Below are 17,308 nucleotides of genomic sequence, written 5' to 3'. Positions count from 1 at the left end.
ATAAACACGAAAGTTCAGAACATAAAATTCCTTGACAGCTTTACAGATACTTGTACTCTAGAGAGAGTATTTTATATTTTTCTAAGAAAATCCAATGTTTAAAATACAGTGTTTTTTTTGACAGAAGAAATTAAGTTTCTTTACCATTTTAAGTGGAAATTTGAGATTTTGACTTTAACTTTTTCTAAAGTCTCTTCTCTCAGGTTTTGCTGAAAAGTTGTGCAGAATATAGGAGTACACTGATTGGGCCAATTGAGGTATAGGAGAGTGCTGATTGTGGAACTGGTTTAAAATTTTTCAGCTATTTGCTAAGCTGAAAAATCTATGGGCTGGGCATAGTGGCTCACGCCTATAATCCTGGCACTTTGGGACACCGAGGATGGTGGATCGCTTGAACTCAGGAGTTTGAGACCAGCCTGGGCAACATGGTGAAACCCCGTCTCTACCAAAAAATATATAAATTAGCTGGGTGTGGTGGCATGTGCCTGTAGTCCCAGCTAGTTGGGAGGCTGAGGCAGGAGGATCTTCTGACCCCAGGAGGTCGAGGCTGCAGTGAGTTGTGATTGCATCACTACCCTCCAGTCTAGGCTACAGAGCAAGACTCTGTCTTAAAAAAAAAGAAAAAAAAAATTGGCCTCATCTTTTAGTCCAGTGTTATTTTATATATGATTTCTACTCCATTAGTATGTATCTGCCAATATTTTATCCTAATAACTGAATGTTAATTTTTCAAATGTCTGCATGGTAACTGTCTTGAATTTATTGTAAATTCACAAAAAGAAGTCTTAGTATGTGTACATCTTTCTAGTAAACTAGAAATATACATTTACACATGGATCTTTTTAAGACTATTTGATGACTTGCAATCTAAAAACTTAAACGATTTTCTATGTAGTTTTGACGATCAAAAAGCATTAAAAATCCCAAATTTTAACACTCCAAAATTGTGAGCCTCTTTAGTATTCAAGAGTAGGATTGAATTTTAAAATCAGTGGGAAGGTAAAGAAAAATCCACTTTTTGAAATATTTATATTTATTGTAAATGTCATATTTTGAAGTGAAATAAGTGAGAAGAAATATTTCCTAAGCTTTTCCTCAGCTTCATTACTTAGCAAGAATAAAGTCAGTGTGGTAAGGAAGAACTCTAAAAAATTTTTAAAAGATGTCATGGATAATCTTTAAAATCAAAATTAGAATAAAGCTTTAGCTCGATTATTTTTTAAAAGTAATTTCTCAGGTTTCTTTTAAAGCTCCTGGAGCTTTTTGATAGTGAAGATCCCAGAGAACGTGACTTCCTGAAGACTGTTCTGCACCGAATTTATGGGAAATTTCTTGGATTAAGAGCATTCATCAGAAAACAAATTAACAACATTTTCCTCAGGTAAATTAATCATTTATTGTATATTGCACCTTTTCCTCCTACATATCTTCTTGTATTCAAGTTCTTTTATTTTTATTTGTTTTTTTGAGACAGGGTCTCACTCTGTCATCCAGGCTGGAGTGCAGTGGTGAGAACATAGCTCATTGTAGCCCCCATCTCCCAGACTCAAGCAATCTTCCTCTCTCAGCCTGCCAAGTAGTGAGACTACAGGTGTGCACCACCACGCCTGGCTAATTTTTTTTGACTTTTAGTAGAGACAAGGTCTATGTACTGTATGTACGTAGTATATATATGTAACATATATATGTAACATAGTATATATGTGTAACATATATATGTAACGTAGTATATATGTAACATACTATGTATGTTGCCCAGGCTGGTCTTGAACTCCTGAACTCAAGCAGTCCTCTTATATGGGGCCTATCATTTGCTTGTAGTCATCCTCAGTATCTGGGGAGGATTGATTCCAGGGCCCCTGCTAATAGCAAAATCCAAAGTCCCTTATATAAAATGGCATAGTATTTGCATATAACGTCCACACATCCTCCTGTATACTTTATTTCTAGATTACTTACAATACTTAATACAGTGTGAATGCTATGCAAATAGATGTTATTCTATATTTTAAATTTGTATTTATTTTTCAAAAATATTTTTGATCTGTAGTTGGTTGAATGCACAGATAATGAAACCTGCGGATACAGGGCCAAGTGTACTTTATAAATATTAATCTGTTAAGTAGTTGCTTCAGATCAGGAGATTTCATAACAACACCCACATTCAAGGTTTGGTTTGTTTGTTTTAATTAATTGAAGATCTGGCAAAATTTGGTTACTATTCCCACATTGCAACAATTAGAGATGAGTAATATCTGCCTCCTCTAGAGTGAATATCTTTCTCCAGTTCTCTGTCATCACTTCCTAAGCCCATTTCAAATATCTGCCCTATTATATTTATGTCTCCCTGCTTTAAAGGCAGCCCTAATCTTGGAAAGCTATGCAGCCTATATAGTTAGAGGTTTAAAGAAATTCTGATTAAAAATGGCTTTATTACATATGGGTCTTTTTCTCTTGGATTTCCCTATAATTAGAGGTTTCTTATTTTAAAAAGTATTTCTTTGAGGAAACTTATCTTTCTTATTAAGTTGAATATTCCAGGTGAAATGACAATCTGTTATCTTCACATATGGCGAGTTTTGGCAAAGGCATATGTAGTTCAGTAGGAAACAGATCTTCTTTTTTAAGATTGACATGAATTAACTGTTTGGGGCAAAAGAGCTTATAAGACCCAAAACATGCTTGTGTGTTTCTAATAGCTGTCCTTTGGATTGATTTCTTCACCCTCCTGCCTGTTTCTCTTAGTTTTCTGAAGTTTGATTTTGATTACATCTGTCTTTATTTTAAATTCAGGTTTATATATGAAACAGAACATTTCAATGGTGTTGCTGAACTTCTTGAAATATTAGGAAGGTAGGTCAGGTTTTTTTGTTCTTTTTAAGAATTAAGTAAGTGAATGTTTTATGTATTAAAATCTTAGCTGGGGTTGGAGAAATTATGTCATTTTTAGAGTTTAAATGTAGAACACATAGTTTCTCAACTGAAGTCTTTTTTTTTTTTTTTGAGACGGAGTTTCGCTCTTGTTGCCCAGGCTGGAGTGCAATGGCGCATTCTTGGCTCACTGCAACCTCTGCCTCCCGGGTTCAAGAGATTCCCCAGCCTCAGCCTCCTGAGTAGCTGGGATTACAGGTGCCTGCCACCACACCCAACGAATTTTTTAATTTTTATTTTTAGTAGCGATGGGGTTTCACCATGTTGGGCAGGCTGGTCTTGAACTCCTGACCTCAGGCAATCCACCCCCCTCGGCCTCCCACAGTGCTGGGATTACAGGCGTGAGCCACCATGCCCAGCCTCAGCTGAATTCTTATTACCTTTTGCCATAACACTTTGCCTTACTTATTCACTACGTATTAGTATTAAGAGAATTTTAGACCTTTCTGTTACTATTTAGACAATGATTTTAGTTTCCTTTATTAATAGTAGAAAATGATTGTGGAGAGAACTACTTCTTTCACATTATCCAACAAAGTAAGAAAAACTACCCATTTACTTCAGAAAATATTGAACGTTCTAACAATATTGTGGTACTGACTCTCCTGGAGCTTTGGGGGCAAAAATAAAAGCAACAATGCATAAAGTGACAGGTTTGATAGAAAATGAAGATAGAAATTACTTGGGAATTAATTGACAGTCCTAATTTTCTTTTGGAATCATCAAATGACTTAGAGGAACAGACTTCATAGTAATAGTCTTCCTAAAGTAGTTTGAAGATGAGCAGTCATACAACACCAGGATTGAAGCAGAGCACTGTTCCTTATGTACTCATGGATATGACAGCTTTTAGAAACAAAGTAGTAACTACTTAACCCTTCCCCTGCCTTTTTTTCCCTCCAGTATTATCAATGGCTTTGCATTGCCACTGAAAGCAGAACATAAACAATTTCTAATGAAGGTTCTTATTCCTATGCATACTGCAAAAGGATTAGCTTTGTTTCATGCTCAGGTAAGTTTCAGAAACATTTCAGATGAAATGAATATTATTTCAAAGGCCAATATAAAGGCAGAGAAATTGAGAAATACTGAGATGACAGTGTTAAGTATAATTAAGCAATTTGCTTACAAAATTACCCAAAGCAAATTTTTCTTATTTTAAAGTATTTAGTTGTTAAGTAAGACCAATTATTTAATTTCTATATCTACACTTACAATTTAAGATACACTTTCCTCATATTATAGTCCAGGTCTTGACCTAATTATGTGACTTTGAATAAATCCCACATATCTACAGAATGTTTCTTCCAGCTGCAATAACCTAGACCTAGTTAGAGAGATTTTGGTCTCTTCTATTAATATTTAGAGAATAATATATCAGCATAGGTGTACATGTAGAAACATGCTGAAAAACTAAATTGTTAGCTCTAGTCTTATTTCAGTTAACTTTATAGTCAGAAATTACTACTAAAAATGTTTTTTAAACTTGAAGTTACTTTGAAGGCTAAAAAGTTACACAATTATGAGTATAGTTTCACGATTGAGGTATTTCACAATTTCATTCACAGTTGTGAGTATATTTTTATATATTGGAATAATTTATCAAAATGAGGTAGTCTAAAAAATATTGGCTAAATATAAAAATCCTACATTATTAAATGTTATCTCACTAATATTTATAAACTGTCCCTTACCTTTTAGCTAGCATATTGTGTCGTACAGTTCCTGGAGAAAGATACAACACTAACAGAGCCAGTAAGTGTTCTATTTATTTTCATGTTTTTGGTCTGCATTAATAGCATTTCATTGTAGCTTTCGTTTTATAGCCTTTATAGTTATTAAGTAGAATAATGTACGTTAAGCTAAAATCATTTAGAAGAAGAAATGTGAGATTAATCTACATTCAAAGAAGGGTTTAGGAGGGGAGAGTTCTCGTGAGTTATATGTCTTGAATAACCGAAATATAGACTACTATTAATATGTAGTAGTTAAGATGTACGATGATAGGATCAGATGACCACAGTGAAATTTTATATGCATACTGTCTTCACCAATAATCTTTTAAATCTTCATTCACCTTTTGGAATTAAAGCATACTTCGAGGGTCCCAAAACTACTACTCCCTTGAATTTTGTTTTGTTTTCAATAATAGAATTTTTGCCACTCATTAACAATAAACCACTTGATAGGGATAGAAAACATTTCCTTGCTTTTGGTGATTAAGATATAAGATGTAATCTTGGAATAAAAGTAGTTTATGAACCAGCAAGGCAACTTAGGCTTTGAATTCTACTGTTATTTGCCTCTAGAATGAAAATTCAGGAGAGAGTGAAAACATAATTAGTTATGAAAATTTACTGAGGATTCAAGAAAAACAAAAGATGAAGTAGGGTGAAACAGAAAAGTATAAAAGCATAGAAAACATTTTAACCTTGGTGAAGTAAGTATTTTGAGAGAATGCCTTCTAGGCATGTTCAGTCTAAATATTTACCTAGTATTAGGTTGGTACAAAAGTGATTGCGGCTTTTGCCATTACTTTTAATGGCAAAAACCGCAATCACTTTAGCAGCAACCTAATAAATATTTAGTAAATAGCAAAGGGTTTGAAAAACTAAAATATATATGTATTTTTACTATATTATGAACCTTCTCAGGCTATCCGTAGGGATGCTTGAAAAAAATCATATACTTAGTATTCTCCCTTTCACTTGAACTTTGTGTAATGGAACAAAAGACATTTTTCCACTCCTTAATTTTTATTAGTTTTTTGACTTTTAGATTTATAGTCTTTTCTAGAAACAGCTGTAAACAGTTTTTGAGGACAATTCAGGGGAATTAGAAACCATATATTTGTACATGAAACCACATAAACCTCTGAAGTTGATTCCCAGGTGTGCAGTGGCTCACAACTGTAATCCCAGCACTTTGGAAGGCTGAGGCAGGCAGATAACTTGAGGCCAGGAGTTTGAGACCAGCCTGGCCAACATGGCGAAACCCTGTCTCTAGTTAAAATACAAAAATTAGCTGGGCATAGTGGCACAGGCCTGTGGTCCCAGCTACTCAGATGGCAAGGGCACAAGAATTGCTTGAATCCAGGAGGCGTAGGTTGCAGTGATCTGAGCTCATACCAGTGCACTCCAGCCTGGGCAACAGAGTGAGACTCTGTCTTAAAAAAAAAAAGAAAAAAGAAAAAAGTAAAACCTTAACACAAATCTATGATAACTCCCATTAGAATTAAGAAAAAGAAAACCCTTATTAATAACACATATTGAAAAGTCATGGTTCATGCTTGGTAAATAGTATACAAATAAAATTTTATTTAATTAATTTGGGGTGGATAAGGAAGACAGGTGATTTATTTTTAAAGAATGGAAGATAGAGGCTGGGCATGGTGGTTCATGCCTGTAATCCCAGCACTTTGGGAGGCCGAGGCACGCGGATCACCTGAGGTCAGGAGTTCAAGATCAGCCTGATCAACATGGTGAAACCCCATTTCTACTAAAAAAAAAAAAAAAAAAAAAAAAAAGCTGGGCATGGTGGTGTGTGCCTGTAATCTCAGCTACTAGGGAGGCCGAGGCACAAGAATCACTTGAACCCTGGAGGCGGAGGTTGCAGTGAGCCGAGATGACACACACACAAAAAAACAAAAACAAAAAAACAAAAAAACTTGACGATTAGGGAGAGGGATGATGGCCAGTTATTCAGCTTTTATCTGGTTTGGCTGAGTTGGGTTAATGAAAATAGGAGCAGGATGAGGAGAGAGAGTAAGATAAATACCCAGGTTAAGAAAGGAAAATATTTTCCAACTCATAAAGATCTCTCGATATAGAGATCTTGCAATTTCTAACATAGGCCATTCCAGCACCAAAATTACGGCCATATTACTTGGGTTTAAGCCTTAATACTAATTTTCTGGAAAGCAGGCATTCCTATCAAAGCTTTCTACAAATTATAAGTAGCTCAGAGCTTTTGTTAGTTTATTACTCAAGCCTGTAATCCCAGCACTTTGGGAGGCTGAGGCAGGCAGATCACCTGAGATCAGGAGTTCAAGACCAGCCTGGCCAACATGATGAAACCCCATCCCTACTAAAAATACAAAAATTAGCCGGGCGTGATGGCGGGCACCTGTAATCCCAGCTACTTGGGAGACTGAGGCAGAATTGCTTGAGGCAGGAGAATGGCTTGAACCCAGGAGGGCAGAGGTTGCAGTGAGCCGAGATCACAGCACTGCACTCCAGCCTGGGCAACAGAGTGAGACTCCATCTAAAAAGAAAAAAGTGCAGAGTGAAAGAATTAACTAAATATTCATTACAGCTAAGTTTCCATGTAAAGAGGAAAAAAATGAAGAGTCGGCATGACTTTCAAAACTTTTATTTTTTTGGCAGTGTAAACCTTTCCTTCCACTCAAAGCTGCATTTTTATAAAACAAGCAAAACAAAACAAAACACCGTTCTTATTCCAAGAAAAACTTGAGCCCCAAAATAATTTTTTTATTTTATTTTATTTTAATTTTATTTTATTATTTTATTTTTATTTTATTTTATATTTTATTTATTTTTTTGAGACAGAGACTCACTCTGTTGCCCAGGCTGGAGTGCAGTCAGTGGCACCATCTCGGCTCACTGCAACCTCCACCTCCTGGGTTCAAGCAATTCTCGTGCCTCAGCCTCCTGAGTAGCTGAGATAACAGGTGCCCGATACCACGCCCGGCTAGTTTTTTTTTTGTATTTTTAGTAGAGATGGAGTTTCATCATGTTGCCCAGGCTGGTCTCGAATTCCTGAGATCAGGCAGTGTGCCTTCCTTGGCCTTCCAAAGTGCTAGGATTACAGTTGTAAGCCACTGCACCTGGCCCACATTGACATCTTTTTGGGGGCCACTAGTCAACCCAGTGGTCGTTATTCAATACTGCCCGACATTGAAATTTGTGTAGGATGAGGGTAAGGAACTACATTTGGGTTTGTTTGTTTGTGTTTTGGGTTTTTTTTTTTTTTGAGACAGGATCTCACCACATCACCCAGGATGGAGTGCAGTAGTATGACTGTGGCTGACGGCAGCCCTGACCTCCCAGGCTCAGGTGATCCTCCTGCCTTAGCCTCCCAAGTAGCTGGGACTACAGGCATGCACCACCATGCCCAGCTAATTTTTTTGTATTTTTGGTAAAGATGAGATGGGGTTTCACCATGATGCCCAGGCTGGTATTGATCTCTTGGGCCCAAGCCTGCCTTGGCCTCCCAAAGTGCTGGGATTACAGGCCTGAGCCACCATGCCTGGCCTGCATTCATTTTCAATTATGCATATCAAATGATCACAAAATTTATTGGCTTAAAATAGCAAGCATTTATGGCCTTTATCAAAGCTGCAGCTGCTTCCATGTAGCTGCTGTGGTCAAAAAGAAGCCGAGAGTGACAGTTTTCCTTGATGGTCGTAGTTCTGTTTGCTGTAACTGATCTGCAAGATTTTGGGAAAATATCGTTCCATTGGGAGGAAAAATGACAAGTATTTGTTGCCTTAGTTGCTGTGAATCCAGAATCTGGTCATGGCTTAGGTGGGCCCTCTGCTCAGGGTCTCTTACAAAGCTGCAGTTGGAGTGTTGGCCAGAAGTTGAGTCTCATATAAAGTGTCAGATGGGGAAGGATCTGCTTCTAAGTTCACATGTATGTTGGCAGAATTCAGTTTGTCAAGTTATGTTGGACTGAGAGCCTCAGTTCCTGGCTGGCTGTTGGCCAGAGCCCACCCTCAGATCCTTGTCACCCAGGCTTCTCCAGCATGGCACCTTAACTTCATCAAAGCCAAGACAGTGAGTCTACTAGTAAGACAGAAGTCACAATCTTTTGTATCTTACTCATGAAGTGACATTCTTTCACTTTTGCCACAGTCTGTTCGTTAGAAGCAAGTCACTAGGACAGCTCACACTTAAGGAGAGGGGATTACACAAGGGTGTGAGGACAGTTAACAAGCTCATGAGATCATCATAGAAGTCTGCCAACCAAAGGAGCCTGCTACATTTTTCCTTTCTAAATAGTGAGCTACCTGTCCCAGTACCACCACTGTTTCCCATGGAACTGAAAGGCCACCTTTGTCATATATTAAAATCCATATATACATGAGTATGTCTAGATACTCATATATATCTTTTCTCTCCATTTCTTTGCCAATATAATCTTGTTTTAGTTGCTGATATCCATAATACAGGTTCTGTTCTGTTAACTCCCCCCACCAAAAAAACAATTCTTATTTGCTTATATTTATGGATTTTAGAATAAATGTTTCTAGTTCCAAAAAATAATTCAATTGGCATTTGATTGAAATTATATTAAATTTACTTATAAATTAAGTACAGGAAAAACATCTCTGCACAATATTGAACCACCTCACTTATTTACAGTCATGTGCTGCATAATGACGTTTCGTTTAATAACAGGCTACGGGCCGGGCGCTGTGGCTCAAGCCTGTAATCCTGGCACTTTGAGAGGCCGAGGCGGGTAGATCACGAGGTCAGGAGATCGAGACCATCCTGGCTAACACAGTGAAACCCCGTCTCTACTAAAAATACAAAAAATTAGCTGAGCCTGGTGGCGGGCGCCTGTAGTCCCAGCTACTCAGGAGGCTGAGGCAGGAGAATAGCGTGAACCCGGGAGGCAGAGGTTGCAGTGAGCCGAGATCATGCCACTGCACTCCAGCCTGGGTGACAGAGCGAGACTCTGTCTCAAAAATAAATAAATACATAAAAATAACAGGCTACATATAAAATGTCAGTCCCAGACAGGCATGGTGGCTCAGGACTGTAATCCCAGCTACTTGGGAGGCTGGGGTAGGGGGATCTCTTGAGCCTAGGGGGTTGCAGTGAACTGTGATCACACCAGTGCACCCCAGCCTGGCCGACAATGCAAGACTGGACTGTCTCTTAAAAAATAAAAATGGAACTGGGCATGGTTGCTCATGCCTGTAATCCCAGCACTTTGGGAGGCCAAGGTAGGAGGATTGGTTGAAGCCAGGACTTTAAGACCAGCCTGGGCAACAGAGCAAGACCTCGTTTCTACAAAAAGTAAAAAATTAAAATTAGCCAGATGTGGTGGCATACACCCATAGTCCCAGCTACTTGGGAGGCTGAGGCAGGAGGGTCACTTAAGCCTAGGAGTTCAAGGTTACAATAAGCCTAGGAGTTCAAGGTTACAATGACCTCTGATCATGTCACTACACTCCAGCCTAGGCAACAGAGTGAGGCCTCATCAAAAAGAGAGAGAAATGTTGAGAGAGAGAGAAATGTGATTCCAAGAGAAAGAAAAATGGTGATCCGATAAGATTATAATGCTATATTTTTACTGTACCTTTCGTGTTTAGATACACAAATACTATTGTTACAACTGCCTACAGTGCCTACGGTATTCAGTACAAGAACATCCTGTACAGGTTTGTAGCCTAGGAGCAAAAGGCTACACCATACAGCCTAGGTGTGTAGTAGGCCATACCATCTAGGTTTAAGTACACCCTGTGACGTTTAAATGATGAAGTTGCCTAATGACACATTTCTTAGAACGTATCCCCATCATTAAATGACATATAACTGTATTTGTAGTCTTCTATGATCTTCAGTAAAGTTTTATGCTTTTCTCCATATGTCTTAAGTATTTCTTGCAAATTTATTCTTTATGCACATTATAGTTGTTGTTGTGAAAAGTACCTTTTTATTATTCATCTGATTTTTACTGATGTTTTATAAAGGTATTGATTTTTATATATATATTTTTTAATGTGGCCACATACTGAATTTTCCTACTCACTCTAGTAACTTGCAGGGTTTTTTTAAGTTTTAAGGGATATATAAATATACAGTTACACAAATAAGTGTAATTCTGGTATTCCTTTCCAACATTATTCATCACATTGTTATCTTACTGGATTGTCTCCAAAACAGTATCCTTCCCAGTTTTAATTTGAATTAGTGTTCCACATTACTGGACCAGACAGACTATAAAGTAACCTAAAAAGCTGTCAAAGATCTATTTCCACAAAACCACCAGGCCTAGATGGTTTTACAGCCTGTCTCTAATAAATCATTATGTAGAATGATTGCTGGTGGTTTCTGATAAATTCTTTTAGTTCTAGCTTACTAAATTTTTTTATCAGAATATATAGTCAATTAAAAATGTCAAATGACTTGAAAATCTTTTAAAATGATCTGGGTTTTTTTTTTTTTATTTCCCCTTTTAACCTATGAATGGAACCATCCTGGCATTTCTGGAATAAGTTACAATTAGGCATATAGCATTCTTCTGTTGTGATTCAGTTTAATGCAAGTGTTTTCAACTTTGTTTATTTAAATAAATAGTCTCCACTTTGGGAGGCCGAGGCTGGTGGATCACAAGGTCAGGAGCTTAAGACCAGCCTGGCCAAGATGGTGAAACCTGTCTCTACTAAAAATACAAAAATTAGCTGGGTGTGGTGGTGGGCGCCTATAATCCCAGCTACTCGAGAGGCTGAGGCAGAGAATTGCTTGAACTTGGGAGGCCGAGGTTGCAGTGAGCCAAGATCACACCACTGCACTCCAACCTGGGTGACAAAGTGAGACTCCATCTCAAAATAAATAAATAAATAAAAATAGTCTCTTTTGTTTCATTGTATTCTGGTTATAAAGATTGTGCTAGCCATGAAATAGACTGAGAAGCTGTCCAGGGTTTTTTTTGTGCTTCATAATGGTTTAAATAACAGGAATCATCTGTTCCTTAAGGTTTCTCCCTAAAATAACCTCCCTCTCTCACCCCACCAACTTATATTTTCCTTTATTTTCTTAGAAGTAGCACATACTATTAAATTGTTTTATTTATGTGTTTAATTGATCACTTGCATTGGTCTTCCTCCATTAGAATGTAAGCTCTGTGAAAACCAGAGACCTCATCTGTCTTGTACATCACTGTGTCCCTAGCATCTAGAACAGTATCTGGTACATAATAGGCACTCAGTAAATGTTAGTTGAATTAATAAAATTCTAAAGCTGAGCAGAAAGTCTATTTATACACATATATTAAGCAATATTGATTTACTTCAGAATGAGTGTTGATATAATCACAGCTATGGAAAATACGCTGGGATTAACTAGCTTCGTTATTAAATTCATACTAAACTTTTTCTTTTTCGCAGGTGATCAGAGGACTGCTGAAATTTTGGCCAAAAACCTGCAGTCAGAAAGAGGTGGGTTTTGTTCACTAAATGTAGTGCATTTTACTAGAACTTGTCAATCCCAGGGCTATAAACCATGCTTCTTTGGGCTGGCTGTATTGCTGTTGCTAAAGAGCGGGAGATGTACACAGACTTGGTAGAAGACCTGTGCTATAGTAAACTCTGCCATCCAGACATTTTTTTGCCTATTGTATACTATGCAGATTAACCTTCTCATTTGTATGGTTTCTATATTAGTTTCACATAATTTATCATGTTTCTTAAAATAAAATTTTTTTAACCTAGGTGATGTTTTTAGGAGAAATTGAAGAAATCTTAGATGTCATTGAACCAACACAGTTCAAAAAAATTGAAGAGCCACTTTTCAAGCAGATATCCAAGTGTGTATCCAGTTCTCATTTTCAGGTATGATGTTTTCAGTGAAGCCTTTACTTTACACTAGTATTTCTTTCCTATTTTAGTTTTGACATTTCTCTAAATGTCTTTTTTTAGGTTGCAGAAAGGGCATTGTACTTCTGGAATAACGAATATATTCTTAGTTTGATTGAGGAGAACATTGATAAAATTCTGCCAATTATGTTTGCCAGTTTGTACAAAATTTCCAAAGAACACTGGAATCCGTAAGTATCTTTTATATAGGTCGTATTTTTTTCTTTTTTTTTTTTTTTATATCTTTTTGTTATTGATTTCCTAACTCATACTTGAAACCTATTACAGATTTGGAAGTTACTCCAAGGTTAACATCAGTTGTATTCTATTCTGTATTTTATATACGTATACCTTTATCAAGTTATAAATGTGTGTGTTTGTTCAGTATGTGGTCTTAATGTCAATTATTTTTAAAATTTTTTTTAGAGACAGCCGGGCGCGGTGGCTCACGCCTGTAATCCCAGCACTTTGGGAGGCCGAGGCGGGCGGATCACAAGGTCAGGAGATCGAGACCATCCTGGCTAACACGGTGAAACCCCATCTCTACTAAAACTACAAAAAATTAGCCGGGCGTGGTGGCGGGCGCCTGTGGTCCCATCTACTCGGGAGGCTGAGGCAGGAGAATGGCATGAACCTGGGAGGCAGAGCTTGCAGTGAGCCAAGATTGTGCCACCGCACTCCAGCCTGGGCGACAGAGCAAGATTCCGTCTCCAAAAAAAAAAAAAGAGAGTCTTGCTCTGTTGCCCAGACCGGAGTGCAATGGTACAATCATACCTCACCGTAGCCTCAAACTCCTGGGTTCACGCAATCCTCCTGCCTCAGCCTCCCGAGTAGCTACGACCACAGGTGTGCACCACCATACCCAGCGAATTTTTATTTTTATTTTTTTTGGACAGTTGAAGTCTCACTATATTGCCCAGGCTGGACTGAAACTCCTGGGCTCAAGTGATCATCTCACCTTGGCCTCCCAAAGTGCTGAGATTATAGGCATGTACCACTGTGCCCAGCCTTCATGTCAATTTAAAATTGCAAATCTCCCTGGAGGTTGTGGTCAAACCCTCTTGGGGAGACCAACTGAACATTTGCAGAGGATACACAAACTACTCCGTTAATGCAGAGTTGTGTTGGTCTACTCTCAGTGTATAGTCTCCCCTCCATAAATGGCACTGTCCCAGGGGAAAGCCGAAGTGCTAAGGGTAATATATTCTAACTTCTTTAACATCCTTATCCAGCTTTCTACTTTTCCTAAGTTTTGGTAATTGGATCTTTTTCATCTTCTTTTAATGTTGTTACTCAGGATTTCAGACATGAGACTGTAAAGCAGAAATGAAGATAACTATAGTGAACATTTTTAACTAGAGTTTAATGTAAGCATGATAAAGTGGAAAAGATTTAAGTTTTCTTAGACTGTCTCTACCACCACTTGCTGTATGACCTCGAGCATATTACAAACCTCTTGAGCCTCAGTTTTATCATCTCTAAAATGGATTAAATGAAATCAGCCAAGCTTTAACCCATTTTAGAGACCATAGTGTTACATTTCCTCTCTGTTAGCAGTATCATAACTCAGGACTGGCTCATTTTCATTTCAGGACCATTGTAGCACTGGTATACAATGTGCTGAAAACCCTAATGGAAATGAATGGCAAGCTTTTCGATGACCTTACTAGCTCATACAAAGCTGAAAGACAGAGGTATTTGATATTTTGAATTACAAAATTATCTATACATTTTATGTTAGTTGAATGTGATTCAGTTCAGGAAGGTATCTTCTCTCAGTTCAGATTTTCATATTTAAGAAGTTAATTACCTTATAGTAAACATTACAATGTGAAAGTCTCTTAACATATAAGTCATTTCCAGATAAACTAGCCCCAGTATTTTTATAAATTTGTTAAAGCAGAAAAAGCAGTAGCATTTATTTTTGAGGGTAGTTACATAATTTACTTCCTCTAAATGGTTAGATTATGATTTTAATGTGGATCATAAATCCTGTTTATCTCATTCTGAGCCTTAGATTTCCTCAGTCTGTTAGCATCTGCATATGAAATATAATTTATGCTGAATTTTAAATATCAATTTGTACAATTTGATTTTTTATCCATGCATTTACGAAAATCCTTTTTGTCCACGTGGGCTTCCAGAGTGAGCTTTACTTTTCAAGTGTTCTTTGTTAGCAGTAGGTAATTCTTACGCTGTGGATTATCAGAAGGTGGTATTTTAAAGTCAGCATAGTTCTCCTTTGGGAAGAGGGAAGTCACATAATGATATGGCTTAGGGTACTATTAATATGTTGTCCTTGCAATAATATGTATTTTAGAGTATAAATATTAGCACGTATCAGCGTTTAGAAACATGGCTTAGTGATTACCTCTTTTTGAGAATTTCATAAATTACTATAAAATAATCTTTCAAGAGTTACTTTCTTCTCATATGTTTATTTCAAACTCAAGAAGCACTTTCTTAAACTTAAGTGGTTAGTAACCAGTGTACCTGAGCCCACCCATTATTTGAGGATAATAGTTACCATTTACTTCTAATAAGCATATTACCTGTTCTGTTTAGAAAAGCTATCTATTTTGACAAGTTCCTAGTTATGGTTATCTTAAAGTAGAAAATGGATAGCCTTTCTTCAAAGCCATCCAGCCCATTAATAACTAACTCAATGCATTATTTCCTTTAAATAGCAGCATTCAGGCAGGAATAGAAATTAAGTACATGTTTTGAGCCTCAGGAAGCAATGGGAAGAAAATAAGATGACTAGGATCATAGGAAACTTGTATTTGAAAAATATGTATTTCACATGACTAAGAATATACTCATCATTTCTTATCTGCATAAATCAGCAAATCCTTTAAAAGGATTTGTCCTTTTAACTCATAACTGCAGAATTATAAGCCTATGTTTTACATGTTCATGGAGCCTTTCAGAATAGACAGGTCCAAGTTATTCAGAAATGTTTTCCTTAGAACTGAAATTAAGTAGTTGAAACGACATATGAAATATTTTGACTTTCATTTTGTTTTAGAGAAAGATTACTGAAACTAAAGTTTTCATTTGACATGTAAAAGAGGAGCTAGTAAGATACAAACTGGTTAGTGGCTAGAGATGTGGCTGTTAGTGGCAAAAATGATGTGGCTTCTGTCTGGTGTGGTGAAGGAAGTGCTTCCTACTGACCTAGTGGCCAGCCCCTTCAGCCTTTGTAATACTGATTAGACTACTATAACTGCAAGATGTTTACGTGAGAAAATTGACGTGTAAGTACTTTGTTGACTATAAAGTACAGTGTCATGGTAGTGATAATGTGTAGGGGACAGAAAGCAAGTAGTAACGTCTAGCTGGTACAGGAGATGCACAGACTCAGTACATTTAGGAGAGTGACAAGAAGAAATTAGGTGCTCCAGGTAAGTGGACTCCAAAGCTTTAGCAGAGGGATTTAAGTGAAATGTGGGTAAGTAATGTGTTCTCCAGTAAGCTGTCAAACAGCACCTCTCTTTGGGTTCTGAAATAATTTCTGATTACAAAAATTTTGGTTTATCTACAGAGAGAAAAAGAAGGAATTGGAACGTGAAGAATTATGGAAAAAATTAGAGGAGCTAAAGCTAAAGAAAGCTCTAGAAAAACAGAATAGTGCTTACAACATGCACAGTATTCTCAGCAATACAAGTGCCGAATAAAAAAAAAGCCTCCCACCTCTGCCGGATAGGCAGAGTTTTGTATGCTTTTTTGAAATATGTAAAAATTACAAAACAAACCTCATCAGTATAATATAATTAAAAGGCCAATTTTTTCTGGCAACTGTAAATGGAAAAATATATGGACTAAACGTAGCCCTGTGCTGTATCATGGCCATAGTATATTGTAACCTTTGTCTAATCATTGGATTTATTGTGTCACTTCTGAAGTTTCACAGAAATGAATGAATTTTATCATCTATGATACGAGTGAGATAATTATGGGAGTGGTAAGAATTATGACTTGAATTCTTCTTTGATTGTGTTGCACATAGATATGGTAGTCTGCTCTGTATATTTTTCCCTTTTATAATGTGCTTTTCACACTGCTGCAAACCTTAGTTACATCCTAGGAAAAAATACTTCCTAAAATAAAACTAAGGTATCATCCTTACCCTTCTCTTTGTCTCACCCAGAAATATGATGGGGGGAATTACCTGCCCTAACCCCTCCCTCAATAAATATATTACTGTACTCTGGAATTTAGGCAAAACCTTAAATCTCCAGGCTTTTTAAAGCACAAAATATAAATAAAAGCTGGGAAAGTAAACCAAAATTCTTCAGATTGTTCCTCATGAATATCCCCCTTCCTCTGCAATTCTCCAGAGTGGTAACAGATGGGTAGAGGCAGCTCAGGTGAATTACCCAGCTTGCCTCTCAATTCATTCCTCCTCTTCCTCTCAAAGGCTGAAGGCAGGGCCTTTCCAGTCCTCACAACCTGTCCTACACCTAGTCCCTCCTGACCCAGGGATGGAGGCTTTGAGTCCCACAGTGTGGTGATACAGAGCACTAGTTGTCACTGCCTGGCTTTATTTAAAGGAACTGCAGTAGGCTTCCTCTGTAGAGCTCTGAAAAGGTTGACTATATAGAGGTCTTGTATGTTTTTACTTGGTCAAGTATTTCTCACATCTTTTGTTATCAGAGTACCATTCCAATCTCTTAACTTGCAGTTGTGTGGAAAACTGTTTTGTAATGAAAGATCTTCATTGGGGGATTGAGCAGCATTTAATAAAGTCTATGTTTGTATTTTGCCTTA

General features: G+C 37.3%; 1 protein-coding gene and 1 non-coding gene across 3 annotated transcripts in view; both read left to right on the top strand.

Moving 5' to 3' along the window:
• The window catches only part of PPP2R5A (protein phosphatase 2 regulatory subunit B'alpha), a 72,657-nt gene extending 55,349 nt beyond the window's left edge, over nucleotides 1-17,308 (top strand). For both annotated transcript variants that reach the window (XM_003814183.6, XM_055108382.2), the window contains exons 5-13: nucleotides 1,251-1,381; nucleotides 2,794-2,853; nucleotides 3,835-3,943; nucleotides 4,633-4,686; nucleotides 12,071-12,121; nucleotides 12,395-12,514; nucleotides 12,602-12,729; nucleotides 14,131-14,232; nucleotides 16,083-17,308. In XM_003814183.6, the coding sequence (XP_003814231.1) occupies nucleotides 1,251-1,381; nucleotides 2,794-2,853; nucleotides 3,835-3,943; nucleotides 4,633-4,686; nucleotides 12,071-12,121; nucleotides 12,395-12,514; nucleotides 12,602-12,729; nucleotides 14,131-14,232; nucleotides 16,083-16,215 (888 nt within the window). In that variant the 3' untranslated portion in view covers nucleotides 16,216-17,308. The remainder of the gene's footprint in view (nucleotides 1-1,250; nucleotides 1,382-2,793; nucleotides 2,854-3,834; nucleotides 3,944-4,632; nucleotides 4,687-12,070; nucleotides 12,122-12,394; nucleotides 12,515-12,601; nucleotides 12,730-14,130; nucleotides 14,233-16,082) is intronic.
• Nucleotides 8,272-8,406, top strand: LOC112438442 (small nucleolar RNA SNORA16B/SNORA16A family). Its single transcript, XR_003026859.1, has one exon. It is a non-coding gene; the product is annotated as a small nucleolar RNA SNORA16B/SNORA16A family (small nucleolar RNA).

Source organism: Pan paniscus, chromosome 1 (genome assembly GCF_029289425.2).
Source record: "Pan paniscus chromosome 1, NHGRI_mPanPan1-v2.0_pri, whole genome shotgun sequence".
Classification (NCBI taxonomy): domain Eukaryota; kingdom Metazoa; phylum Chordata; class Mammalia; order Primates; family Hominidae; genus Pan; species Pan paniscus.
This window is presented reverse-complemented; position numbering and strand designations above follow the sequence as displayed.